The 27,734-nt window shown below is 37.8% G+C and overlaps 1 protein-coding gene across 2 annotated transcripts in view; it reads left to right on the top strand.

The window, feature by feature from the left end:
* POLA1 (DNA polymerase alpha 1, catalytic subunit) overlaps window positions 1-27,734 on the top strand; it is a 302,637-nt gene that overhangs the window by 174,267 nt on the left and 100,636 nt on the right. For both annotated transcript variants that reach the window (XM_030807188.1, XM_030807187.1), the window contains one exon: window positions 20,566-20,682. In XM_030807188.1, the coding sequence (XP_030663048.1) occupies window positions 20,566-20,682 (117 nt within the window). The remainder of the gene's footprint in view (window positions 1-20,565; window positions 20,683-27,734) is intronic.

Here is a 27,734-nt window from a genome sequence, read left to right on the forward strand (position 1 = left end):
CCTAATAAAGAAAGAAAAATGCATTTTTAGGAAATTACTTTTCTAAGGCAAACAATAAATTGTACACACAGAGAGGGAAAGGAAAGGAGAACTTTTCACCTGCCTTGTGTAGGGAAAAATCTAAACAATTACATGAAACACGTAGCAAGTGATTTTAATGTTACAGCTTTTCCATTTCTGAGAGTGATGATACCTTGTTAGTAAGAAACTTTATTAACACTGACTTCTAGTGTAAAAATCTGCCCTCGATTCATTTTTCACTAATTCACTTTATTGTTTTCTCCTGGTGTTCCCATGACCTTTCAGAAATGTGTAGTTCATATTTTGTTTTGTATGAAAGCTGCCCCTTAGGTTGCATTGAGTAATGCAAAGTTGAATTATGAACATAATGGCAGTTCTCTGTGGCATTTCCAGTTCATGCTTACTTTTAGTTTGCTAAATTCGTAAGTGAAGTGTTTTTTAATGTTGTCCACGTTAGGGAAAAGGTTAAATAATGCTGAGCTTTTCTTCGTGAGCAAACGGAAAGAGTCATTTTGGTTGTTTGGTAGAAGATTGTGTTCCCATATTTTCATTCTTTGGCCAGCATAGATGGTGCGCTGGATTGTTTTGGAGCTTTCAGACAGGGCTTACATACTTCTAAAATATTTCATAAACTGCTCAGGTAGCCAGAGTATTCTTGTATCACTGTGCGGTAGAACTAAAAATCATCCTGGGATAAGAAATGTGAAGCATAACATTACTTCCCAAAGTCATGTACTTCAAGAAGCCTTGAGAAGAGGCAAGAGAGTAACAATATCTATGAATTCTCTGAAAACTCTTGTTTCCAGCAGGAAGCCTGGTTACCCACCAAAAAGTAGATGATGAGAATTTTTTTTAACTTCAAGCATAATCTTTCTAAAAATGTAATTTTACTTGAGATTTGCGTCACATTAACCAACAAACCATATATTTTGGTCACATATTTAATTAATGCGATAATCATTGAGTTGTTTGCTGTGAAGGGACTTAGAGAAGATGCACTGTTTTCCATTTTTCCAAGTAATATGGGTCACCTGTAAGTAATCCATCACTAGGCAATGGCTCCACAGCATTCGGATAAAAATGTTTTAAACATTCCTGAAAGAAGAAAAGTCCACAAATACTGCACTGTATATTGCCGGGAGAGAAGATTGAGTACTTGTATGTGGGAATTATTCTTTGTCTTTTTAAGGCAGGTCTCACTCTGTCACCCAGGCTGGAGTGCAATGGTGTGAACACGGCTTACTGCAGCCTTGACCTCCTGGTCAAGGGAACCTCCCAACTCCGCCTCTCAAGTAGCTGGGACTACAGGCATGCGCCACCATGCCCAGCTAATTTTTAAATTTTTTGTAGAGACAGGGTCTTACCATGTTGCCCAGGCTGGTGTCAAAACTCTGAGCTCAAGCAATCCTCCCGCCTTGGCCTCCCAAAGTGCTGGGATTACAGGCATGAGCCACTCTGCTTGGCCAGGAATTACTCTTGATCACACAAGTCTTTTATGGCAGTTTGAGACACTGGTCTTACATGTTGCTCTCAGTGTCATCCCGTGAAAGAGGCAGGGTAGGTACACTTGCAGTATCCACAGGAACACACCCAAAGGCTCATAGGGTGAAGGGCTTGCCCAAGGCACATGGCTCCTGAAGCAGTGAGGTGAGAAGAGATCTTTGAGTTGGCTCCTGCCCTTCCATTTTGCCACAGGGCTTCTTTATCTACCTCCTGCAAGGAGGGCACAGTGAAGGAAGGCTCGGAAAGGTTTTTGGACTCTCACAGGCAGCCTAGCCTGAGGGAGGCTGGAGTGTTCAGCCATCTGAATTAATCTCAATACCACAGAGTTTAGTTCCCTCAGTGTAAAATTAAAAGAATATTTTTTCATCTGCTGCAATGCATCAGACACTATCCTAGACTATAGAGGCTGAAAGTTGAATGATAGCATCTCAGAGCTCTTGGGGGCTGAGGTGGTGGCCTTCTGTCTCCCTTTCTTCTACCTCTTTCCTTCTTTCCTCCATCCACAAACTTTTTGTCCTCTTATATATTAGCACGTTTGGACCTCTTTCTGCACTTAAAGTCATGCCTACCTTCATGCGCTCCAGGTGTCCCAGGTAAAAAGAGCCATTCCCCAAGTGATGCTGTTGAAACTGTTTTTTAATATAGACCCAGCATGTTGCTTGCCCTTAGCATTCATTTTAATTATTTGAAGAAAGTGATTCATACAAATATGTGCAAAGTACGGCCCTTTTGAAGGTTTTTCACTTTAACAGTCACTTTACATATTATTTTGATAGTGATGTTCCTGGTATGGGCAGCGAGGATGTAAGCTGGGCCAGAAGAAGGATGAATCCTCATTGCTTAGGGAATCAGTTTGCCGGACATGTGAATAGCTATATCACCACTCCAGATAACTGTACCCACATAGTTTTGTGATCTTCAATGTTTTAGTGACATTGTAAATGTAGCAATAGAGTAGAGAGTCTTCATCATTTCATACTGGTATGTAAAATGCCCCAGGTATGTGACCACTTGAAGCACCAGGCTTTTGTATGCTCAGTAACCTTGTGTACAGTTTGTGACCAGTTAGCGCAATATCTTAGTCCTTCACTCATCCCCAGAGAATTCAAAAAATTCATCCTGTTACGAGTGGCTTTCCTTGCTCGACAGTAGTTTGAAGTCCAGCATGTAAAAATGTAAATCTCTCTGCTGGCTTCTAATGTGCAAGGCCTTCTGAGAGTGTTCCCAGGGAAGAAGAGTTGATTAGGTAGAGACTTCTCCGTTCTTAATAAATTAATGACCTACTCCAGGCCCATTTTCTTCTTTCCTGGAGGAACACTCAGTGACAGTGCTTATGCAGCAAAGTCAAATTCTTTCGTTTTATTGTATAAAACATCAAATGAGGAGCCAAAGAGAATCTTTTCCTAACAGCATCTCCTAAGCCCTAGAATGGAATCAGAAGTCAGGCAATGGACTAGCAAATGGACAGGCATTCCTAAAATCATCTTAGTGTTGATGGGAGGCATGTTAGGCTTGCCACAGATGAGTGAGACATGAAAGTAGATTCAGGGGCTTGTTAGAAGATTCAGAGCTAGGTCAAGAGAGCTCTGGAGATGAATCTAAAGAATTTTTCTTTGAACCTGTTTCAACACATGAAAATATCTCCTAAGATGGCAGATCTTTTCCTTACGGTTCTTGCAATTTAGAAATTGTAGGCCCTGGGAATGTGTATTAAAATCCTTAGCAACCAAAGTATTCAGAGGGGAATAAGGTATTTTGGGCTTTGAGAGGGGTAACATAATGGGCAAATGTCAGGATTAACAACTAATGATTGATACATATATGTATTTTAAGCCTTTTATCTGTCATTGTAGCACTCTGCCTCAGCCTGGCTTCTATATGTTTCACAACTTGATAGAATATGCCATTTAGTCTCATGATTTATACTTATTAAACCTTATTTGTATAAATACATGCCCATTTATCACTGTCACACCATTGAGGACCTGCTGAAACACAGATTGCTGGGTGCCACCCTTAGAGTGTCTGATTCTTGGTCTGGGGTAAAGACCAGAGAATGTGCATCTCTAACAAGTTCCCAAATGATGCTGATGTTGCTGATCTCAGGCCCACATTTTGAGAGCCACTGCTGTAGACATTCACCGACATATATTACTCAGCCAGGAGCACTTGAATGAAAACAGTAGTAACACTAAATCCTAACTTAATGGTGGAGTAATGAGATTTAGTTAAGAGGAAATACTTTCAGTGCTAGGAATGTGTATATTTTGCTTACCTCAGTTGCGGATAAATCATGAAGGCTTATGGGGAACCTCATTTTTTTTTTTAATTATGTTGTAGAATTAGAGAATTCTCACACGTGAACAGACCTTACAATCATCTATCCTGATGCAACACCCATCTTTATGAAAGAAGAGACTGAGGCCCTTAAAATTCAGCTCTGCCCCATTTCAAGTTGTGGTTTTTAGAGGCAGAGCCAGGAGAAATGATTGAATACTATAGTTTAATTTAAATAAGACATGTTAGGGAAGGGATCTTTTGAGAGGACTAATTCTCCAAATATAAAAGGAGCTATTTTAATATTTAGTCAACCATTTAATGTCCTTTAGCTAAAGTTTCAGTCCCAAAGTTGATTTTAGGCACTCTGAGACAAAGGTCTCTACAGAATCTGTAATGATTTTAATAAAGTTACTTTTTTTCAGTTGCAGAGATTCCTGGGTGGCTTAGTTCTTAGGTCCATGGCCCTAGATCCTTGGGAAATCTGCTAGAGGCAGCCCGGTGGAAATGTTGATAAATCCCCTTTAAAAATATTAACCGTTGTAATTAGACCAAAAAAAGGAATATACAAAAATTGGAAGAAGGGGGAAATTATTATTTACAGATCATTCTAACATGGAAAATCCAATGAAATCAACCAAGAAACTATCACAGACAAAAAGAATTTTAATAAGGTTACTAGTTATAAAATTAATGCTAAAAATCAGTAGCTTTCGGCTGTATACACACAGCCAGTTAGAAAACATAATGAAAGAACTCTCATATATAATACAGGTTAAAAAGATGAAATACCTAGGAATAAACTTAACAAGAAATGTGCTAGATATATTTGAACTCTGAATGGCTTAAAAGAAGACTCGGGTAAATGGTAAAGCATATATTCTTGGCTGGGACCACTCAACATTTTAGGATTGTCAGTTCCCCTAAGTTTATCCATAAATGTAAAGCTTCTTCAATTTTTAAAAGAAAATCGCAGGAAAATTCTAACAAAGAAAATGACCCACCAGTCCTACCAGTTTTTACAATTGGGATATTTAAAATATTTTGGTGCAAAAATATTTGGTGATTTCAATGGAGCAACTATAGAAAGCCCATAAATAGACCCAAAGTTGCATTTTGTTTTTTAAAAGGGGGTGGTTCACATCAGTAGGAATAATCATCTGGAAAAAAATACAGTTGATTTTTTCCTTGTTCCTTACACTGAAACAACTTTCAGAAGGATCAAAAACTTAAACTTAGAAAATTGAACTATAAAAGTAATATTGTTAATAATTGTGGAATTGAGAAGACTTTTTAAATAGTTGATTTTTTAGAGCAGTTTTAGGTTCACAGCACAATTTCAGAGTAAGGTACAGAGATTTCCCTTATACTCCCTGCCCCACACATGTATAGTCTCCCTCATTATCAACATCCCCTGCCATAGTATGTTTGTTACAACTGATGAACCTATATTGATACATCATCACCCAGAGTCCATAGTTTATGTTGAGGTTCATTCTTGGTGCTGTGCATTTTATAAGTTTGGACAAATGTTTCTAACATACCTCCACCATCACAGTATCCTACAGAGTGCTTTCACTGCCCTAAAAATCCTCTGTGCTCCACTTATTTTGGAAGGCTTTTAGGTAATACATAGCATAGGAAAGGGTATAGGGAATGGAGCACTCTCATACATACACTGTTGGTGGGCGGGAAAAATGGTACACCTTTTGGACAACAATTTGGCAACATCATCAAGATTGTAAATGAACATACCATTCTACTTTGCAATTCTAATTTGGGTATTTCTCCTTACACATGTGCAGTCCTTACAGATATTATCAAAGGTACTATACAAGGATATTGCTTGCAGCATTATAATAGTAATAGTAAGAGACTGAAGACAACCTATTGTTGATCAGAAGATAATTCATTAGATTATTACTATCATATGATAGAATTTTGTGCAACCATTAACAAGAACACTACAGATCTATATGTACTGACAGGCCATAATTTCCTCCACTTTTCACTGAAAAAAGCAGGATTTAGAACAGTGTATAATGATAAACTTCCATTTGTGTTTTTTAAAAAATTAGAGATATTCATAATATGATAATACATTTTAATTAACCTGTTTGGGTGTGGTGGCTCAAACCTGTAATCCCAGCACTTTGTGAGGCTGAGGCAGGAGGATCACCTGGGCAATATAGTGAAACCCTGTCTGTATTAATAATATTTAAAATTTTAAAAATTTCAAAGTAACCCAATATATCCAAAATGGCATTTTATTCTGTAATGAGTGTTAAAAATGCCACTAAACTATTTCATAGTCTCCTTTTTTGAACGAAGTCTTTGAAATTTGCTGTGTATTTTATACTTGCAGCCCATCTCAATTTGGAATAGCCATATTTCAAGTGCTCAACAGCCACATACAGCGACTGGCTCATATATTAAGTGGCATAGATGTAGCGTGTAAAGAGCACTGGACTAGAAGTTCAGTCTACATGCTGTGTGACAGTGTGCAAAAAACGTACTTTCTTCTGGGCCTCATTTTCCTCACATACAACACAAAAGATAAGAGCTCTAAAGTCTCTTCCAATTTTAAAACTTAGGGTTTAAATATATCATTTCTTATTACTTGTCAAAGTCAAGGGTGTAATTGTGGTTGCTTTCCATAGACACTGTTTTCACCAGCACTCCTAAAATTCTGTGATTCTAAGTAAAGCACGTATTTTAAGAACTATATTTTATTGCCAGATTGAGGTTGTTTATTAGTTTTTTTAAAGGAAGAATGTTATTAAGCTATGTACGTGATGTAAACCATTTAGTTCTTGTAATACAATTAAGTCAGATTTGAGGCTTTGATAATCCTAGTGCTGCATGGAAAACTTGGAAGAGCAAGAGTGAACCACCGAAATAATATCTAAAGAGTAAATGTAGAAAGAGAAAAAGAGTTGAGAGATAATTTTTTAAGTACAATTCTGTTTATGAAGTTCATTGTTCAGAAAATAATCACCGGTAGTTCTTTTTGAACAAGAGAGAGAATGAGAGTAATACAGAACAGTGGCTCTCAACCTTAGCTGCACATTAGAATCACTTGGGGGAACTTTTTAACATCCCAAAGCTCATTTCGTATCCCAGGCTGATGTTCTCCAACTGAGGTCCCAAACCAGCAGCAGCAGTATCACCTGGGAACTTGTTAGAGATGCAAATTCTCAGGCCCCACCCAGTACCTACTGAATCAGACACTCTGGCGGTGGCGCTGTGTTGTAACGCTGCCCTGGTGATTCCAGTGTGCCATCAGAGTTAAGAATTCCGGAGCAAGAAGTATTTGGAACAGGGTTAACAGATGGGTTTTATATTGAGTGCCAGCTTCCATCCTATAGTGGTCTTGAGGACAGAGTTGGAAACGGAACTGCAATATACCTGCTAAGTGTTTGCCATTCCTGATTTAGTGATTTGGGTAATTTATTAACATTATAGAAGGCTGGATGTTGCAGTCACTTGTAGATGAGCCTTTCTAAACAAATATACGTCAAGAAGCATCTCAGCCAGTTGGCAAAGAAAAAAGGCGAAAAGGGGAGAAAAGCAGGAGAAAAGAAAAAAAATCGCATTGGAACAGAAGCCACAAAAGAAGGGGGGAGGAATATACAAGGTAAAATGTTATAAGTGAAGAAATTCCAGGTAGATTATAAAATATTTATATGTAAGGGTTTCTTAAGTTCAAGTGTGATGGGGATTTTAGGCCCATTTCAAGATCTATCATCAATTCTATCTGATCAAAAAGTACCAAAGGCTTGTTCAGCCCTTTAATTTGGCATTAAGGGATATATTTCCTCTTAACATTTAGACTTTTGATAGGAATGCACTTAATACAGGTATGGTAAATTTGGAGTGAACTAAGCCAGAAAATAAAATATATTTTCAAAGTGTAAAGAGGTTATCACTGACTGAGAAGGAGTTAATGTGTCATATATCCTTTTGATTTCTACTCTTTGAGAGAAATCACAGTATCTATAATTTCGGAGGCATATTCGGAAGAATGCTAAATTGTGATTTCTCTGTGCTGAATCTTAGAGATCTGTCAGGGAGTCTTCAGCCCTGACAAAATAAGAATGGACCCATTATGGTATCAGGTCCATTTGATTTTTCAAAAGTTGAGGGAAATATGCAGATCGTTTCAGAGACTCTCTTTTTGCTCTTGCTTGTTATAAGACAGATGAAGGGAAGCAAACTGGGCTGTGTTTAGAATGCATCTGGAGCTGCTTCTCACTCGAGATCTCGGCAATATAACTTCTGCAAGCCCTTTCTGTGTGTATTTTTCTTTTCTCATCCTGAAATATTCCATCTTGCATGAGAAAGTCAGCTTTGATAATTTCCAAAAGCTAAGTATTATGACAGAATTTGTGCCTCTTAGAAAAAAACTGCTCCTTTACTATAAAATAGAACCTACCTTTTATACCTGAGTAAAAAATTCTGATAAAACTTTTCTAATCATATTTATTATTGAAAAAATTATATTATTTTTGAGGTTGTGTTTACTAAAATATGTTGATTTTTATATTAATTTCTGAATACTCAGTTTATATTTTTAGATTGTTTTGTGAATTGGGATCTCTGAGTATAAAGTGGTTTTCAGCACATTGATGATATTGTTGAACATCTTCCTCAATGCAAGCATATGCATTTCAACAGCTTTCGGGACAGTACTACAGTTAATAATTTCTTTACAAGACAAATGTATGCTTTTTTATTGTTAGCATTATTTTCTCATCTTATGTTCTGGCATTTAAATTATGAAACTTCATCTCGGCATGTAGACTTACCTTGTGTTGCCAAGAGGAAAGAAGTGGCTTTTCTGCAAAGCCAAATAGTTTTTACTTTATTGTCTGCTACGAAACAGCTGCTGATTTCAGGAAAATGCCGTCTCATCATTGGGCCTGGGGTGTCCAAAAGAGGCTGGAAAAAAAAATGACTGTAGCTCCCTGTCTGCCCTGGCACTCTCCTCCTTTCTCTCATTTTCATTGCCATGAAGAGCAGGAGAACAATATTCTGCAATTAAGGATTCCATTAAGTTGAAGAAAAGAGCAAATGGGGGATGTTTGTTCTCTAAGCTGAAAAAATTTGTCTGGGGTGGGGGGGGATAGTGGTAGTGGTATGGAGAGAGGTGGGTGGAGAGACGAAGTCAGGGCTGTTTGTTGAATATACTGTTAAGGACTGTTACCATCCTAATTAATCAAGTTAGAAATTACAGCTGTAGTCGGTTTCCCCCCAATTCTTGTTATCAATTTTCTTCTCTTTTGAGACAAAGCAAATATAAATTTTGTGTTCATTTGTCATTCGTTCTTTGACTTCAGCATCTCTGAAAATAACAATGTAGCACAAAAGCCCAGTATTTACCTAGTTGTAATGTGGGTTGCCATGGTGTTTTGCAAATTATTGCAATTATGTTCACCATGCGAGTCGCCCTTGGTAACTGGCGAAAAAACTGATAATCCTGTTTTGAACAAAAGGTCAAATTGCTGAATAGAAAGTCTTGATTAACTAAAAGATGTACAAAGTGGAATTATTTCCTACCATTCAGAAATAGTTCTTGATCGGGTTTGGGGGAGGGGGTGAGTAAGTACATCTGATTACTGAAGTACAAAGCATTGAAAGGATGTTGTCTTGAGCCTTTCATGTAGTCTTAATGGTGGCTTTTTTGTCAAATTTACCCATTTGCGGCATTGAAAGAGGCAGCTGCATTTAAGCTGGAGAGACGGTGCTTTTTCAAGAGTTCAGTGCATGGAAAGTTCTCAGCAGTATCTGCAGTTTACTAGTAGCCCCTGGTCTATTAAAACTGATGTGCCGCATTTGAGCCTATTGCTCTCAGTACTTGTGAACCCCTCTGGCTGATGATCTAATAAAGTGCTCTTACTGGACAATCTCTGATCAGCTACTTAAAAAGGAGGCTGGAGGAGGGGGCCTGAGGGAGAAGCCTCACAGGCAGTGAGTCTTGGAGCAGGCCAGAAGAGTAAAGACAAGAGTGGCTAAACTAAAAGGTTTGTCACCATGATGATTTGTGCTAAGGCATTTGCCACAGGGTTTTGGTTTTTGTGCCCCAGATCTCCCAAACTGTGATCATGCTTTTTTTCTGAGGAGAAATTTTATTTTTAGGTTAGATAAGAGATTAGAACTGTCTCTCTGAAATGTTAAAATCTACCTTGCAATTGTTTCTTAAATTATGGGTATTCAGAAAATATATAATCCTACATTCATGTAAAACCAAAAGTTTCCCATGTTGCAGCCAAAGGTTAGATGGATTTCATTTCTTCTGAATCTGGCAGAACATCTGCAGGGAGTGAATTTTGGAGGGAGGGAGTTCTTTTTTTTTTTTTTTTTTAGTGACCACCTGAAAAATCAATTCTCAAAACTTTTGAGAGTGTGTGAAAGTGGCATGAAAGCAAAGCAAACCTTAACAAGTTTGTGGGTTTACATTCTACATCACCTAGCAACCTCCTGACTCAGCCAGATCTCTTGTCTACCCTTAGTTCTGTTTACAGACTATTCAAACGGCCCTTCGAAACCATGAAAGATATTCAGTTTCATTAGTACCATTCTCAAGGAGAAAATAATTAAAGTTAAATGAACAAACATTGCCTGGTGATAGTTTGAACTCCATTCTGATTTTAAGATGTCCTTTGAGGCAGTAGTAGCTATAGTTCAGTTTTAACATTTGTCGTTCACTACCCAAAGGCGTATCACTTGAAACCATACCAATAAATACTAGTCTCTGAAAAAACAAACAATAAAAATTACTTTTAGCTAGACTTGAGCAAAGAAAAACTCTTCTGGTAAGAAGGTTTTAAGCGTGCATGCCATTCCGATTGAATTTTGTTTTATTTGATTCTTACCCCAGGACATCTGAGTTGATCTGTGTGCACACTGAATAAAGGCAGGGGAGAGGGCGTGGGGAACAAGGCACCTCTCTTTAAAACTGATTTATTACCTACCTTCAGAGAGCCACCATCATAAAGAAAGGTATTCAAATCATATTCCATAAAAGACTGGGTGCATTTTAGTGAATGGCTTAATTTAACAAATGATACTAATACTACTAATACATACCCTGTCACTTTCTCATTGAGAATTGCTTATGTGATTAAATTAACCTATTTTTGAAATTTTAGATTTAGTTAAAAAGAAAAAAAATTTTTTTAAGAACAGACTATTTTTTTTCATGTGCCCTTTCTTTCCCCATAAGCACATTCCCTGAATATTTATCTTGGCAGCAAGCATACACATGGTATAGCTCAGAATATTTTTCAGCTGTGTTAGTGATTTAATTATATTGCAAGCTCTTGGCAAAACTGTCTCTTCTCTCGTTAATAAACTTTCTGATTATAAGAACAATATACACTTGTAGAAAATTTTGAAAATACAGAAATAGAAGAAGAAACTACAGAGATTACTACTGATAGCATTGTAGAGTATTTCCTTCCAGTCTTTTTTCTGTGCATATAGTGATGAAACCAAACCTTGAGTTCACTTTTGAAGTTTATTCATTATTGTGTGTACATCGCTAAGGTGTTGGTTTTTTTCAGAAGTGAAGACTTGAGAGGCAGGAATGGCGATGGAAGTAATGAACAATTTTTCTTAGAGGTTTCTTCACTAAAATATTAATATAAGCACCAGAGTAACTATTTTACCATCTCATTCCATTTGATTCTTTCCTGCTTTCCCTTGTTGAAATGACTATGTGCCTTACCTGACACATCCATTTATTATCATTCATGTTGGAAAGTCAGACATTCATTACAGTTGGAATATTACATCCCCAAGTCACCTGTAGCTTCATATAGGGGGAAAAACGTATTTTGTGAAAAGATTTGTAATATAATAGAGATTAATGGAATGTGGAAAGGAAAATGCTTTCAGTTTCTCATATAAAATGAAAGCAGGGTGGCTAGAAAATCTTGTATTCTTGTTATTTGTATTTTGTTAGATCTCTAACATCCACAGTACATGGCTGGGTTGCATGAGCTCTTTGTGTCTTGTTGACAGTTGACAGACAAAGCAAAATTATTCCTGAAGCAAGGTACTGTGTACTTAGTTGTGACCTATTATAGCCTAAGAATGTAGCTTGCTTTTGAGTTGGATGAATAGGGAGAGTATTTTACAGAATAGACTTGAATATACTAAGAGAGGTTTTTAGTTGCTCATACAGAAAGATACATGTCCTCCATTGAACTTTTTTCCCCAAAATGTAATTTTCCATATAAAGTCTTTTAAGTATATTTTCCCTGGTTGCTTGCATGGAGACAATTTTAACTGTTCTGGTATTGTCCTCTAGGGGTAAAATACAATTGCTAGTAATTGTTGGCTTTCTGTGCTCACAGTATAATGAGAGAAGATGGCTTGCATGGGGGCTCTTTAATGTATCTCAGGTACATCTTCTGATGCTCAAGCTCTGATTGCAAATTAAAATAGCAAGGCTCTGTATTGGATTTGATGTGAGGCAAAGCAGACCAAGTTGCTAATTTATCATGTAATATACAATTGCTGAGGTTGGAATTTGTCCACTTGTAGTGCTATTCTGTGTGTTTAAATGAGGACCACTGTTTGCATCTAACCTATCATAACAGTTTGGGAGTGCTCCATTATCCTTTCAGCAAACTGATGGCAGAGTCTGGTCCTTGTACAAATGATAAGATCAATAAGTTTCAAATAACTTGGATGAAATGACATATGACTGTTCATTTAAAGAGATGTCTTACTTTAAAAATCAATTTTAATAATATTTAAAATTCTTATATTGACTGATGAGGCACTTTCTACTTCTGTTTTGATAATTTTGTTCAAAATATTCTTGTATTAACTTCGGTGAATAGTTAGTTTATGTATTTATTTTTCCTGATTTACTCTTTCATCTCCTACCCTAGCACCTTTCTGGGACTTAATCACTCTTTGACATGCCAGCATGCTGCAGTGTAGAAGATTTAACTTTAAAAGCAAAATTATATTCCTGTTAAAACTTCCCCTGGAGATCTTAGGGAAATTTTCTCCCAGTTTTGGGTACAAATGTGGGTCAGAAAGCAATTTGTTTTTTGATATTTCTGGAAATTCCAAATCACAACATGTCATTCTTCAAAAGCAGCTGTGGGCCCATACTGTGCACTATCTATAAGGAGACCCATTTTTTGCCACTAGGGATAATTCTGTGGCAGAAAAATGTGCCTGCAAGGGAACCCCGGAACATTTATAAATGGTTTAGGGTGAAAAGAGAGTCTGATGTTCTCAGAGTACATCTAGTTTTGGTATAGGGGTGGTTAATGGCCATTATTGAAAACTAGTAATAATCTGATGAACTCAAAGCATGCATGCTGGCAGACCCCGTCCTGTGACCCTGTCACTGCACTCCTGGTGAGCCATTACAATTTAAACTAAATCGTACGTCACTGCAGAACCATGCTGTCTCTTGAAAATCTGTGAATCCGAAAATAAAGCAAAGACAGCCTCCTCTTCCCCCGCTGCCTGTTTTGCGGTCTGTATCTTCACTATATTTTAGTTTGATCAGGAAAAAAATATGAAAATTTCATTTATGTTGACTACATAGTTGTAATATTTTGCAATCAAATTGAGAAGCAGCACCACCTAATCTTACTGTTTATCCATTATTTTAGTTCTCTGTTTTGTAATAACACCAGATGGACACGGACCAGGCTCTTTCCTGGTTAAAATGGTGCAGTTTTAATAGTGCATTGTCAGCTATAGCTTAGCAATAATGTCCCCCAATACCAGAGACAGGATAATAACAATATTTACTCAACATTTTTGTGAGTTTTCTTATTTGATCCCCTGAACAACACTAATAGAGTAAATATTGTTACCTCCTGTTTTATAGATGAGGAAACTGAGGCTCAGAAAGAGGTTCAGTGAGTTGCACAAAATTATGTTAGTAAATGGGAGGAAAGAAACCCTATTCATGCAGGTTTTCATAACCTCAATTCTGTATTCTTCACTGAGTGTGAACCTTTGTGGTAGAGACTGGGGAAGACAGTACCAGCTCCAAAACAAATTGTTCCCCAGGGGACCAACCATCCAGTTAGGTAGGCAAAGCAAGATGGTAAAATAAGATGGTTAAGAGACAGTGCACTGCAGTGTATGCTCAGCGTTAGGTGGAATAAACAAGAAATCCCTGTGGGTCGGGAAAATTTCACAAAAGACGAATGGAACTGATGATCAAGGAATGGACCTTTTAGGCAGAGGTTCTCCAGCCTGTATAATGATAAGGAGGTGAAAACAGGCAAAATGTGGTGAGTACAGTGAGAAAACCAATCTGATTGGGCAACGATTTTGTGTAAGAGAACGATGAGAAAGGGCAGGGGAGTGGGATGAGGTTGTAAGGATTTGAAAGCCAGGCCAATGAATTTGTTCTTAATTGTCTATGGAAGGTATGTGATTGGGAGTTGGGAGTGGAGAGCCCTTTGCGTTGGATATAAGAGAGAACGGAGTCAGGGAAACCAGGGAGGAGGCTACTGAAATAGAACAATCTGAGGTCTGGCTTTGATGAGGTTGGTGGTAATGGGACTATAAAGGAAAGACCAGTGGACAAACTTGGTGACTGATTGGAAATGAGAGGAGAAGGGCCCACTATATATTTGACTCAAGTATGCAAACTACTGTGCATTGTTATTTTCCTTATTGTTTTTTATAAACTTGCTCCTCTACATTTTTATTTGATTGCTTCTGTTCATTTATTCAGAAGACTTTAAAAAATATAACTTCAACTTTTATTTTAGATTTAGGGGGCACACGTGCAGGTTTGTTACATGGGTATATTACATGACACTGAGGTTTGGGATACAAATAATCCTGTCACCCAGGTAGTGAGCATAGTACCCAAGAGGTGGTTTTTCAGCCCTTGCTTCCCTCCCCGCTTTAGTAGTCCCAGAATCTGTTCCCATCTTTATGTTCATGTGTACCCAATGATTAGCTCCCCCTTATAAGTGAGAACATGTGGTATTTGGTTTTCTGTTCCTGCATTAATTTGCTTAGCATGATGGCCTCCAGCTGCATCCGTGTTGCTGCAAAGAACATGATCTCATTCATTTTATGGCTGCATAGTATATATTCCATGGTGTGTGTGTGTGTGTGTGTGTGTGTGTGTGTGTGTGTGTGTGTGTGTGTGTATCTCTCACATTTTCTTTATCCAGTCCATTGTTGATGGGCACCTAGGTTGATTCCATGTCTTTTCTATCGTGAATAGTGCTGCAATGAACATATGAGCGCATGTGTCTTTTTTGTAGAACAGTTTATCTTCCTTTGGGTATATACTCAGTAATGCAGTTCCTGGGTTGAATGGTAGCTCTTTTTTAAGTTCTTTGAGAAATCTCCAAACTGCTTACCACAGTGGCTGAACTGATTTACATTCCCACCAACAGTGTATAAGCGTTCCCATTTCTCCGCAGCCTTGCCAGCATCTGTTATTTTTTGTCTTTTTAATAATAGCCATTCTGACTAGTGTGAGATGGTATCCTATTGTGGTTTTGATTTGCATCTCTCTGATGATTGGTGATAAGCATTTTTTCGTATGCTTGGCTGCTTATATGTCTTTTGAGAAGTATCTGTTCATGTCCTTTGCTCACTTTTTAATGGGGTTATTTGGTTTTCACATGTGAAGTGATTTAAGTTCCTTATAGATTCTGGGTATTAGACCTTTGTCAGATGCATAGTTTGCAAATATTTTCTCCCATTCTGTGAGTTGTCTGTTTACTCTGTTGATAGTTTCTTCAGAAGATATTTTTGAGGGCCTCCTATGCTCCACAGTTTCAGATCTAGATGATTTCTGTGTGTATAGCCTTCTAAAAATACAAATGTACACAAATGAATAACAGTTTGTGTTTAAGGTACAACTACTAGGAACGCCTCAGTTAGAAGTGGAAATTGATCCCTTTTTAACATGTGCAGAAGAAGCCATTTTAGTTGAGGCCTCAAAAATATAATTTAGTAATCAGAACCAATCAACATTTGACACAATTTCATACACAATGATTTTAAGGAATTAGTGATGCTGAGATTAAAGCAACAAGTGATAGAGCTTGGAATATTTTGGTAAAGGTTTGTTTTGCTATTGGACAGGCTGACTTCACCTCTTTCGAACTTTCTATTTATAAATGTGGCTAAGCCAGGCAACTAAAAATTTATTGACCTTATTGCTATTGGTTATGATAATTTGTGTGTGGCATTACATAATAAAATTACATATTTGGATAGCAGACATCCTTAAAGTGATTCTAGAGGTTTTTATTAAAATCCAAATCTTTTTATAGGTTGGGTAGTTCCAAGTAACTAGTAGTTCCAAGGAACTACACTTTTATTAAAAATATCCTCTTCCGTTGACTTGTCAATGTAGCCTTGGGCTGTACGGGCTATATGTTATTTCTGAAAATGAGAAATGAAAGTAAGTTAAGTTTTGTCTTTGTGAGTGATAAATCAAAGTGAACTTATGCAATATTATTATTTTCATTTGCTTTGTTTTTGTCACTTTTAAGGGACAAAATTCAGTATGAGATCTTATAAGATTTGCATCGTCATGGACTATTTTCAAATACCTGTTATATTTATTTATTTTTATTTAAAAAAATTTTTTTGAGACAGGATCTCACTCTGTCACCCTGGCTGGAGTGCTGTGACATAATTATAGCTCACTGCAGCCTTGACTTCCTGGGCTCCAGCCATCTTCCCACCTCAGCCTCCCGAGTAGCTGTGACCGTAGGTGTGTGCCACCACTCCCAGCTAATTTTTGTATTTTTGGTAGAGACAGGGTTTTGCCATGTTGCCGACGCTGGTCTTGAACTCCTGAGCTCAGGCAATCCACCTGCCTCGGCCTCCCAAAGTGCTGGGATTACAGGCATAAGTCACCATGCCCAGCCTATATTTATTTTTTAACAGCACAAATGCTCCTTGAAAGTTAGATTTAGCTAGCTGGTTGGCATTTGTTGGGGAAACAAAGGGTTAAATAAAATGTACTTTACAAAATTGAATTGAAGCAAAGCATATATTTAATATGATTAGGGCCTATTTCCTACATAGAAGAGTTTTGTTTAAAATACACCATGACCAAAAGCTTAATTATCAAAATAAAGCAAGAAGCATAAAGAGTTACAGGCTTCTAATATTTTTTTCAGCCCCAGTTCCCTTCACATAGTTATCAGCATGTTTAATTTCCATGCATAATAGCACTAGTTATTGTTGTCATTTGTAAAGGGAGATTAACAGATAGTAAGTACAAACAAACCCAAATAAGCACTGAATAGAGAGGTGACAAAGGAAAAAAGACCTCTTTAATGTTAATTATAACTGGTAGAAAGTCTAGACAAATTATATTATCTGTTTTCTGTATGATTTGAAAGGACATTTAGTTAGTACCTCTGTCAGAGATAGAGTTAGGTGTTTGCTTTAAAAACAGGTGAGATGATAACTTAGCATGTCCGTGGTTGGCAGCTCCCCCAGTGAGTTGTGAAATCGTAGTAAATTGACAGAATCGAGTTTCAAAAACATCTGAAAAGAACTCTATAGTTTTTGAACATTATATTTTAAAAATTAAATAATTTTAATATCCAGGTTATATTTTGGAACTGAATAATTTCTTTTCTCAAAACATGATAGTTGTTACCTGTCTGCTTATTTTTTTAGTTTTGTTTAGAATTGGATGAATTACAACTGTGGTTGGCAATGTTAACCAACTATATATTCCAAAGCATATAAAGCCTCAGATATCAAATTTAAAGTAACAAACCCAATGAATGATAAAGGAGTGGTCCAGTCCTGTATGGTTTGTTTCCTTTATTAATATACCTAAATGGGTACTTCAAGAAACAAGTAGTCTTAGCTTTAGTGTTTATAGGCTACATTTAAAATTTAATACCTGCTCTTGCTGTCAGCTCCACTATTCCCTACTGTATCTCCCATGCCTAGAACAGACTAAACCGAAGTATCTTGTTTCTCTCTCTTTTTTTTTTGAGACGGAGTCTTGCTGTGTCACCCAGGCGGGAGTGCAGTGGTGCAATCTTGGCTCACTGCAACCTCCGTCTCCCAGGTTCAAGCAATCAGCCTCCCGAGTAGCTGGAGCTACAGGTGTGTGCCGCCACACTCGGCTATTTTTTTGTATTTTTAGTAGAGACGGGATTTCACCATGTTAGCCAGGATGGTCTCGATCTCCTGACCTTGTGATCTGCCCGCCTCAGCCTCCCAAAGTGCTGGGATTACAGGCGTGAGCCACTGCGCCTGGCCAGTATCTTGTTTCTTTTTTTTTTTTTTTTTCCGAGACAGAGTCTTGCGCTGTCGCCCAGGCTGGAGTGCAGTGGCGCAATCTCGGCTCACTGCAAGCTCCGCCTCCCGGGTTCACCCCATTCTCCTGCCTCAGCCTCTCCGAGTAGCTGGGACTACAGGCGCCCACCACCACGCCCAGCTAATTTTTTGTATTTTTAGTAGAGACAGGGTTTCACTGTGTTAGCCAGGATGGTCTCGATCTCCTGACCTCGTGATCCACCCGCCTCGGCCTCCCAAAGTGCTGGGATTACAAGTGTGAGCCACCGCTCCCGGCCGTATCTTGTTAATTCTAAGGAGCTGATTATGAGCTGCACTCTTGACTTAACAGCTTTTTTGAAGGAAACTAAAGTACATTATCAAGCTGTACATGTCCATTATAAATGCCTCCGAGTTGCAGAAATATTAAAATGTGAATATAAATGTCTCTCTAAATCAAGAAGATGTTGTAATACACCCTCAAAATTAAAACAGACAGCTGCCTGTGACTCCAAAACACTGATTGGTTCATGATCTTTTGCTGTGGTAGTAGTAGTTTATCTCAGACACTAATCTATCCCTTCTCTGTATTGTTAGCATTTGTAGTTGGTACCACACAACTTGGTTCTTAAAGCCAAGCCATACTGAATTGCTTTTATAGTCTTTATGTGTGTGGACCTTGCTTTCCTATTTAGATTGTAATTTCCTGAAACTGTACCTGGGGCCCTTTTGCCTATTCTTCACAATATTTAATGTAATTCTGGGCATATATTACAAGTTTCATTAAGGACTCATTGAGACCCTCCCTCTACCTGAAAAGCTCATATTAAATTTTAAAATAGTTTAGCATTGAATGAAGGTAGGAATAATGCTTACTGTGGGTGTATTGACTAGATGAATTTTACATTCTTTAAAGGTAGCATAATTTTGTTATTCATAAAGATCTATAATACACTTTCCCTTTTTGTGATAGTCTTAAATGGAGCTAGAAGAACTGATTCTTGGTGCTTTCCCCTGAGTTTTGTTATAGCTACTTCCAGAAAAGCCTATTCCGAGGAATGAGGTCAAATGGCACAGCAGCAAGTGAAGGCATCCCTCGGCTTTGGATTAACACCACGTGGAAACATTACTAAGTGGCAGACTAAAGTACCTGACATAATGAACCAACACTCATGTATATACTGATCTTATCTAAGGGGAAAAGACCAACAAGTTGTTCAGTCTAGAAATAGGATATGGAGTTATGCATGTTATTGATTCCTTTATTAATGATAACTCAGCATAGCTCTTTCTGGCCTTCATTCTTTGACATACATTGTTCTTTCTGTGTAAGTTGTCTTTTCTGCCTTCTCTACTTACCAAACTTCCACTCATTTTTCAAGACCGGGTCAGAAGTTGCCATGTCTCAAAATGCTCCAAGATCTACAGATAGTCAGGTCCCTACTGGGGGCTCCACAGGTGAGAACACCATGAGACAAGGGAGCAGAAGCATACCGTGTTCACCTTCATACCCCAGCACCTCGCCGTAACATTTGCCTTATACTTACGCCTCTGTGGCAATACATGTAGCACGAAAGCCCACAGACCTTGGTGCCTTAGTATGAACAGCTGAACTTTGACCCCATTTGTGATGTCTTGTCTCCTTTGTTTAACAGATAACGTTTTGTAACAAACATAATGCTGATTTAAGGTCTTAGGTATATTCTTATCACATCACTATGAGAAAATTCAAACAAGATCAGCAAGGGAGAGTAACTGAAGAAGGAAGGTGAGAAGAGGGTTCTAAAAGACAGAGAAGTGAGCGATAGCTGTAGTATTTCAAACCTCTGGAAAATAGTGGTCAGTTGAAGTTGTCCTTGAAAACATTGAAGCTAGTTTTATGTCTCTAGAAAGCACATATGAGAGAATCTATTTTTGTTTACATGAAATAATTGATTATATTTGTTAAGTGTTTCTTTTATGCCAAATATAGTCCTAGACACTCTAAATGTGTTCCATCATTGCAACAACCATATACAGTAACTACTGTGGTATCCATTTTACAGAGAAGGAAACAGCACAGCAATTAAGTAACTAGCCAATAGTCACTCAGCTATTGGGAAGGTTATACATGTATGTGGTGCATTCTTTACTTTGGTAATGGTCTTTACTAATGAACTAAAACACATTGGTTTACATTCTGCCTGTAGTAGAAGTTTTTGTTGGGAAGTTTTGATGTATTTGAGTGAGGAAGGGTGTTTCTTTTAAGAAAAAGAAATAACATCTCGTGATTTTCTTTTTTTTTTTTTTTTAACTTAATGGGTTTCCTAACTTCTAAGTTTGGGGCATAGATCTATCTAATTAACATGTCAGGAGAGAGAGATAACTAGAGTTATGTCAGAATTTCTGAGAAAAGATTACATAAAATGAGTCTATCTTGATAACCAAAAAAAGGTTTATTACTTGTATTTGTCGATGGTGATAAGTCTGAAGTTTTCCTTTCCTTCTCTCCAGGGCTGGTTGATATGTGAGGAGCCAACCTGTCGCAATCGAACTCGTCACCTTCCCCTTCAATTCTCCCGAACTGGGCCTCTTTGCCCAGCCTGCATGAAAGCTACACTTCAACCAGAGGTAACAGTCTCATAATGCTAAAGAACCATGTCGAAGAGGGTAGAGGGCTGCTTGCTTTGAGAAGTAGATACTGAGTATTTGCCCTATGAAGATGCCCTACTACCATATGCATATACTAATCTTATTTTTAAAAAATACAGATTTCAGAAAGATACATGCTTTCTTTTTTTCACATGTCATGAGCAATACTAATTTAAAAGGGAAACTAATTCTCATATGAGTTATAGATTTCTTTGGTTGCCACTACATAATTACAAAAGAAGACATGGCCATTCCATTCTAGAAACTGCTATCATCTTTGGGCTTGATCAGAATCCCATTTGTAAGAGCCAGAAATCCTCCCAACTCTGTACCCTGAATGGTTTATTTTGTGGGGTTTTTGGTCCCCTCTGCTGGATTAGTTGTTTATAAGTAGCTGCATAAATAAGTAGTTCTGAAGCCATTTTTCTTTGTTTTTTGTTTGCTTTTTTTTTTTTTTTTTTTACGGAGTCTTGCTCTGTCGCCAGGCTGGAGTGCAGTGGCACAATCTCAGCTTACTGTAACCTCAGCCTCCCGAGTAGCTTGGGACTATAGGTGCATGCCACTGTGCTCAGCTAATTTTTGTATTTTTAGTTAAGACGGGGTTTCACCATGTTGGCCAGGATGGTCTCGATCTCTTGACCTCGTGATCCGCCCACCTCGGTCTCCCAGTGCTGGGATTACAAGCATGAGTCACTGCACCCAGCCTGTTATGTCTTTTTGAGATGGAGTCTAGCTCTGTTGCCCAGGCTGGAGTGCGGTGGTGGGATCTCGGCTCACTGCAACCTCCGCTTCCCATGTTCAAGCGATTTTCCTGCCTCAGCCTCCCGAGTAGCTGGGACTATAGGCGTATGCCACCACACCTGGCTAATTTTTATATTTTTAGTAGAGACAGGGTTTTACCATGTTGGCCAGGCTCATCTCGGAGTCCTGGCCTCAGGTGATCTGCCTGCTTCAGCCTCCCAAAGTGCTGGGATTACAGACGTGAGTCACCGCACCTGGCCACTCAAGCCATTTTTCTATCTTAATATACACACCTGAGGTGTGAGACATACTATCATTAATGACTCCCAACTAGAAAGCATGGCATCTGGAAACACTTCTCTGGTAATTAAGATGCCTTCTCTCTCTTGACCCGTTTGAGCATCTTCGACCCAAACAGCATTTTCCAAACTGTAGTGAGAAGTTTGCACGTCCTTTGAGCAAAGAGTTTTGTGATCAAGTATATCTAGCAGATGCTGGGCTAGCTAAAATTAAACAAGTTTATTGCAGATCTTTTCAGAACCTATAATATGATAATGTGCAATCTGTCTCACTAGGACAGGTCCATAATGTGCCTCACTTTCCAAATTTGTCTAGCCTGAAGATTTGTAAGGTTTTAGTGAGAAGAAGGTGAGACTTGGGAACCTGTTGTTTATTTACTTACTTTTTAAATGCAGAGGCAGGCCTGTAATCAAGTTTTGACTTCAAATTTTCTTGCTGAAAAGAGTTGATAGACTAGTTTTAGAAAAATATGTACACACATTTTTAGAAATGGAGTCTTGCTATGTTGTCCAGGCTGGAATGCAATGGCTATTCACAGGTGCAATCATGGCTCACTACAGCCTTGAATTTGTAGGCTCAAGTAATCCTCCTGCTTCAGCCTCTTGAGTAGCTGGGACTACAGGCATGTGCCCAGCTGAAAATATTTTATTTTAAAATAATCATGACTTTTAATTTTAGGATAATATATCATTTCACAAAATTTGGCAACTAGTCAGGAACTACAAATAGCTACCATCATTGTGTATTCAGTTCTTTTGCATATCCATATGTATTTTTCTACATGATTGCCATCACAATGAAGATATGTACTTGTATCACATTTATCTTTTGTCAAGCATTTTTTCTGTGTTGTACTTCATTTTCAGTACGAATTTATTTTTTTTTTTTTTGAGACGGAGTCTTACTCTGTTGCCCAGGCTGGAGTGCAATGGTGCGATCTTGGCTCACTGCAACCTCTGCCTCCCAGGTTCAAGCAATGCTCCTGCCTTCGCCTCCCGAGTAGCTGGGACTACAGGCGCGTGCCACCATGCCTGGCTAATTTTTGTATTTTTAGTAGAGATGGGGTTTCACCATGTTGGCCAGACTGGTCTTGAACTCCTGACCTTGTGATCCACCTGCCTTGGCCTCCCAAAGTGCTGGGATTACAGGCATGAGCCACCACACCTGGCCTCCAGTACCAAAAATTTTAAACACAAATTTAACTATACCTCTCATTGGGCATTTTAGGCTGCTTTTCAATATCTCTACTTGAAATTTTGTGATGAATATTTTTCTGCTTAAATGATTTTTTCTTTATTTGACATTTAGGATAAATTGTTATCAACAATACATACATACATTGCATAAATACAATATGGTCATGATTTATATTGCTAAATTGCTTTCCTAATGGGCTATCCCAACTTATACTGTATACCAGTACTTTATGAACATACCAGTTTTACCATAGCCTTTCTAACATTTGGACACTATCATTTATTTTTTAAAACTAATTTGATCAGCATAAAAAGTTCCTTGCCCTTTTTTTGGTATACCTTTGATGATTAGCAACTTTTTTTAAAATGTGGAATGTTAGAATTAGCTGTCATATTGAATTATTTTTACGTCAGTCTTGTCTCAAGACTTGCATCAGCAAGAGAGAGAACAAAAGTGTATGTATTTGGTGTGACTCATCAATCCGGTTGTAGGCTTTAGGGGAATCACCTTGCTTCATGAACTGATGCTGCCTTTGAGACTTTTTAAATATCTAACTCATCAAGTTAAGTTCAATGAAAATCGAATTACTTCTTAGAAAATCAACCAGTTTTGTGATTGCATTCTTGGTAAGAAAAGGTAAAAGGTTAGTGTATAATCTTAGATCGTTAAGCTATTAGACTGATAACATTTTGAGGATGACGTTGATAGTGGTTTAATATATCAGGTTATCTTTTATCATTTATTAATCTTTTTAGATTTCAAAGTGACTTGTTTTTTTCTTCATATCCTTGTCCTTCTCAAAACTGCAGCGTTTTAGACTTGTGTTTGTCAAGGTTATCAGCTACTCTTCCCAAGGAGAAGCTTTCATAGATTAGCTCCTCTGGTTCCAGTGCTGCTCAGGACATGACCCTGTGGAGTTACTCAGTTTCAGAGCAGGCTGGTTGGTGATACTTTCCTTCGCCATTCCTGACAGGGACCTTGACAGTGGGACTCAGAACACTCTTATGTACTCGATTTTGAGTTGCTAATAATGGGCGAGGAATTTCTTAATTCTATTTGTGAGGTTCCTGGGCTTTTCTAGTAGGAGGGAAAAATGCATTTTTCCAAAGATAGTTCTAGAGAAGTTCGAAAAACAATTGTGCAATGGACAGAATTATTGTAATCACCAGAGGGTTTTCCAAAGTATCTATTCTGCAGGTTTATACTCATCTGGTTCTTAAGTTCTCAGTTGCTCTGTCTCAATCATACCTTACTTTCATTTAATAATTATTTATTAAACAACTACAACTACATTCTAGGCACTTCGCTATGTGCTAGAAACATGTTAACGAACAGAACATTTATTTATAAAACTATTTTAACATTACACAGATTATATAAAATTCTACAAAATTGATATCTGTGGGCAAAAATAGGCATTTATAAATGCCTGTTTGGACAGAACACTAGACATTCCTAGTGCTAGACTAGTGGGAGCTTTAAATATGTTGTTCAAGTTTGATGGTAAAGCACTAGCCTCTTACTGTGCCAGTCTTATCTGCACATAATAAACCTACTCTCATTTAGTCCTAGGTTACAGTTGACTTGAGTACTTTCCAGAATTGACTTGGAGTAGGAAAGATGGCTCTTCTGCTGGCTCACATTGCCAGAGTTAGAAGAAGAAAGTTGGGACAGTTTTTTTCTCAGGGTTTTACACGTGTATCTTCTCCCTTCTCAGATATTTCATTCATATATATATATCTCACAGTTAAGTTTTTTAGGCTAATGGAAATTCCCAGTATACAAGTTGCTGCTTAAGACACATATTCCCTGAGTATTCTTTGCTATATGGGAGGTACATTTAAATACGAGAGTGAAAATTTTGATGCATATTTAAGTTACTAAGTAAATAGAACCCTCTTTGACAGGATCATTCATGCCCCAAACCTCAGTGTCACACAATATACCCATGTAACAAACATGTACATGTACCCTCTGAATCTAAAATAAAAGTTGATGTTATTTTAAAAAATAAAACTCTTTCATACTGGTGATAGAGATGAGACTTACCCAAGTTAGGCAATAAATATTTTAATATCTCTTTAGTTTAAGAATGTGGTTTTGACTTTTTAATATGGTGAAATGTGTATGGAATCCCTCCACAGAAGATTCTGTATTAGTAATTCACCAAAAATAAAGCTTTCTGGTTTTGTTGTTGTTATTATTATTAATCTTTCATTATCAAACTAGGATTTCAAACCAAGTTAAACTTTTTCTCATTAACATATTCATTCTTGATGTAGAGCTGAGAAAATGTCTGTATGTGACTCTCTCGATCATGGTAGAAATAATCTGTGCAATTGTGTAGTCCCTGGGGCAGGAGCAGTATAGTGGAGCCCTTTATTCAATTATTTAATCAACTAAATTTCTTGAAGGTCACTTATAAGGAAAGCAGCGAAATGACTTCTAGACCTACTTTGAGAAACCCCCTAGTGTTTCTCACATTTTCCTCACTTGTAAAATTGCTACAGTCTTTTATAACAGAACACATAACATGTGTACCATGTAGGACTTCTGTCCTTAAAGGGAGAGGAGAAATAATGAACTTACAATCATTATATGTTACCATCTCAAAATGGCTATGGCTGAACAAATTGTTGATTTGATGAGTAGGTTAGGGACAGTGAGAATGTTGCCAAGCTACCTGGGGCAGTTTCTTTTTTCAGAAGAAAACATGAAAATAATTGTGGTCTCTTAAGGCAGTAAGCATGAGTCCATGTAGGAAGAGAACCTTAGAACTATGACCGAAAGTCTTAAACCTAGTCATTGGTTATTCTCCAGTAGGGAATGGTGGTTTACCATGAAGGGTCTTTTGGAGCTCTTCTTTGTTATTTTGACATGCATATTTGATGCAAAGAGATTACTAAATTCTATGTACAGCTTCTCTTACTGTCACATGGGTGCTAGCAACCTTTTTCAATTTACTTTTTTTTAATTGAGGTATAATTCATATAACATAAAATTAAGTATTTTAAAGTGAACCATGCAGTGGCATTTAGTACATTCACAATGCTGTGTGGCTACCACCACTATCTTGTTCCAAAACATTTTCATCGCCCCAAAGAAAATTCCATATCCATTAAGCAGTCACTCCCCATTTCCTCCTCCTTCTAGCCCCTGTTGTCACTATGGATTGTACCTACTTTGAATATTTTCTCTAAATGAAATTATACGATATGTAACTTTTGTGTCTGGCATCTTTCACCTCGCATAACATTTCTGAAGTTCATCTGTGTTGTAGCATGTATTAGTACTTCATTCTTCTTTATGGCCAAATAATATTCCATTGAATAGATATGCCACAATGTGTTTATTCATCCATTGATGGACATTTGGATTGCTTTGTCAGTATACTTTTAAAGTTTAGTTTTAATTAAGTAGACAGGTCTTACGTTTGGCCTGAATTTTTTTTTTCTGTAGCTCACTCATTGGTCCTACCTCAGCTGAATGGTACTACACAAAGCTAGACTGATCCCTTTTTCTGTCTCTGCCTTCAGTAAGCACTTATTCAGCACCTATTCAATGCCCATTTTATGAGAGCCTCTTAGACATATAAAAGTAGCTATCTTCCTGAGTGTTCTCTGCTAGACCCAATATTCCTAGGTCTTCATTTCTCTAGAGCTCTGCTTTCAGAATAATGATCTTAGTAAAGACTTTGTGTGTTGATAAATTGAGGAGCCCAAAACTGCATGCAGTATTTTAGGTGCTCTCACTAGCACTAGTATGGAGCAGAAGAAACCTGTCACTGCTACCTTTTCTAGATAGTAAATTTCTGTTAAGTCTATTCGAAGTTGTGTTAACTTTCTTGGTGTCCATATTTGCAGTGTTTTTCATTTTGAGCATTCTCTAAATTAAAATGCCTAGCAATTTTTTTGTACATGCAACTGCTAAGCCATGTCTTATCATGGATTTTTTGGACCCAAATGGCTTATTTAGACCTAACTGTAAGACTTCAGTAGGTAGTATATTAACAAAGTACTACAAACTAGGTGACTTAAAGTAATAGAAATGTATTACAGCTCTGGAGGCTATATGTCTGAAATCCAAGTGTTGGCGGGGCCATTTTCCCTCTGAAATTTACAGGGAATCCTTCCTTGCCTTTTCTAGCATCTGCTAATCCTTGGCTTGTAGATGCATCACTTCAATCTCTGCTTCTCTTGTCACGTGGCAGTCTTCTTCCCTGCGTGTCTCTTTCTCTTTTTCTTATAAGGACACCAGTCTCATATTGGACTAAGGCCCAGCCTAATTCACTGTAACTTCGTCTTAATGTGATTTCCTGTACCAATACTCTATTTTCTTTCTTTTCTTTTCTTTTGTTTTTTTTGTGAGACAGAGTCTGACTCTATCACCTAGTCTAGAGTATAGTGGCACAGTCACAGCTCACTGAAGCCTCCACCTCCTGGGCTTAAGCGATCTTCCCAGGTATCTGGGGTTACAGGCGTGTGCCACCATACCTGGCTAATTTTTATATTTTTTGTAGAAACTGGGCTTTGCCATGTTGCCCAGGCGGGTCTTGAAATCCTGGGCTCAAGCAATCCGCCTGCCTTGACCTCCCAAAATGCTGAGATTACAATCGTGAGCCACTGTGCCCAGCCCCGCCCCTATTTTCTAATAAGGCCACATGCACAGGGACTCGGGGTTAGGACTTGAACGTATCTTTTTATGAACACAGTTCAACCCATTACAGGTAGGAATTGCCCTGAGCTAAAAGTAGTGAAGACCAAAACTAACCGTAGCTTCAAAAGAGCAGACAT

Source organism: Nomascus leucogenys, chromosome X (assembly GCF_006542625.1).
Source record: "Nomascus leucogenys isolate Asia chromosome X, Asia_NLE_v1, whole genome shotgun sequence".
Classification (NCBI taxonomy): domain Eukaryota; kingdom Metazoa; phylum Chordata; class Mammalia; order Primates; family Hylobatidae; genus Nomascus; species Nomascus leucogenys.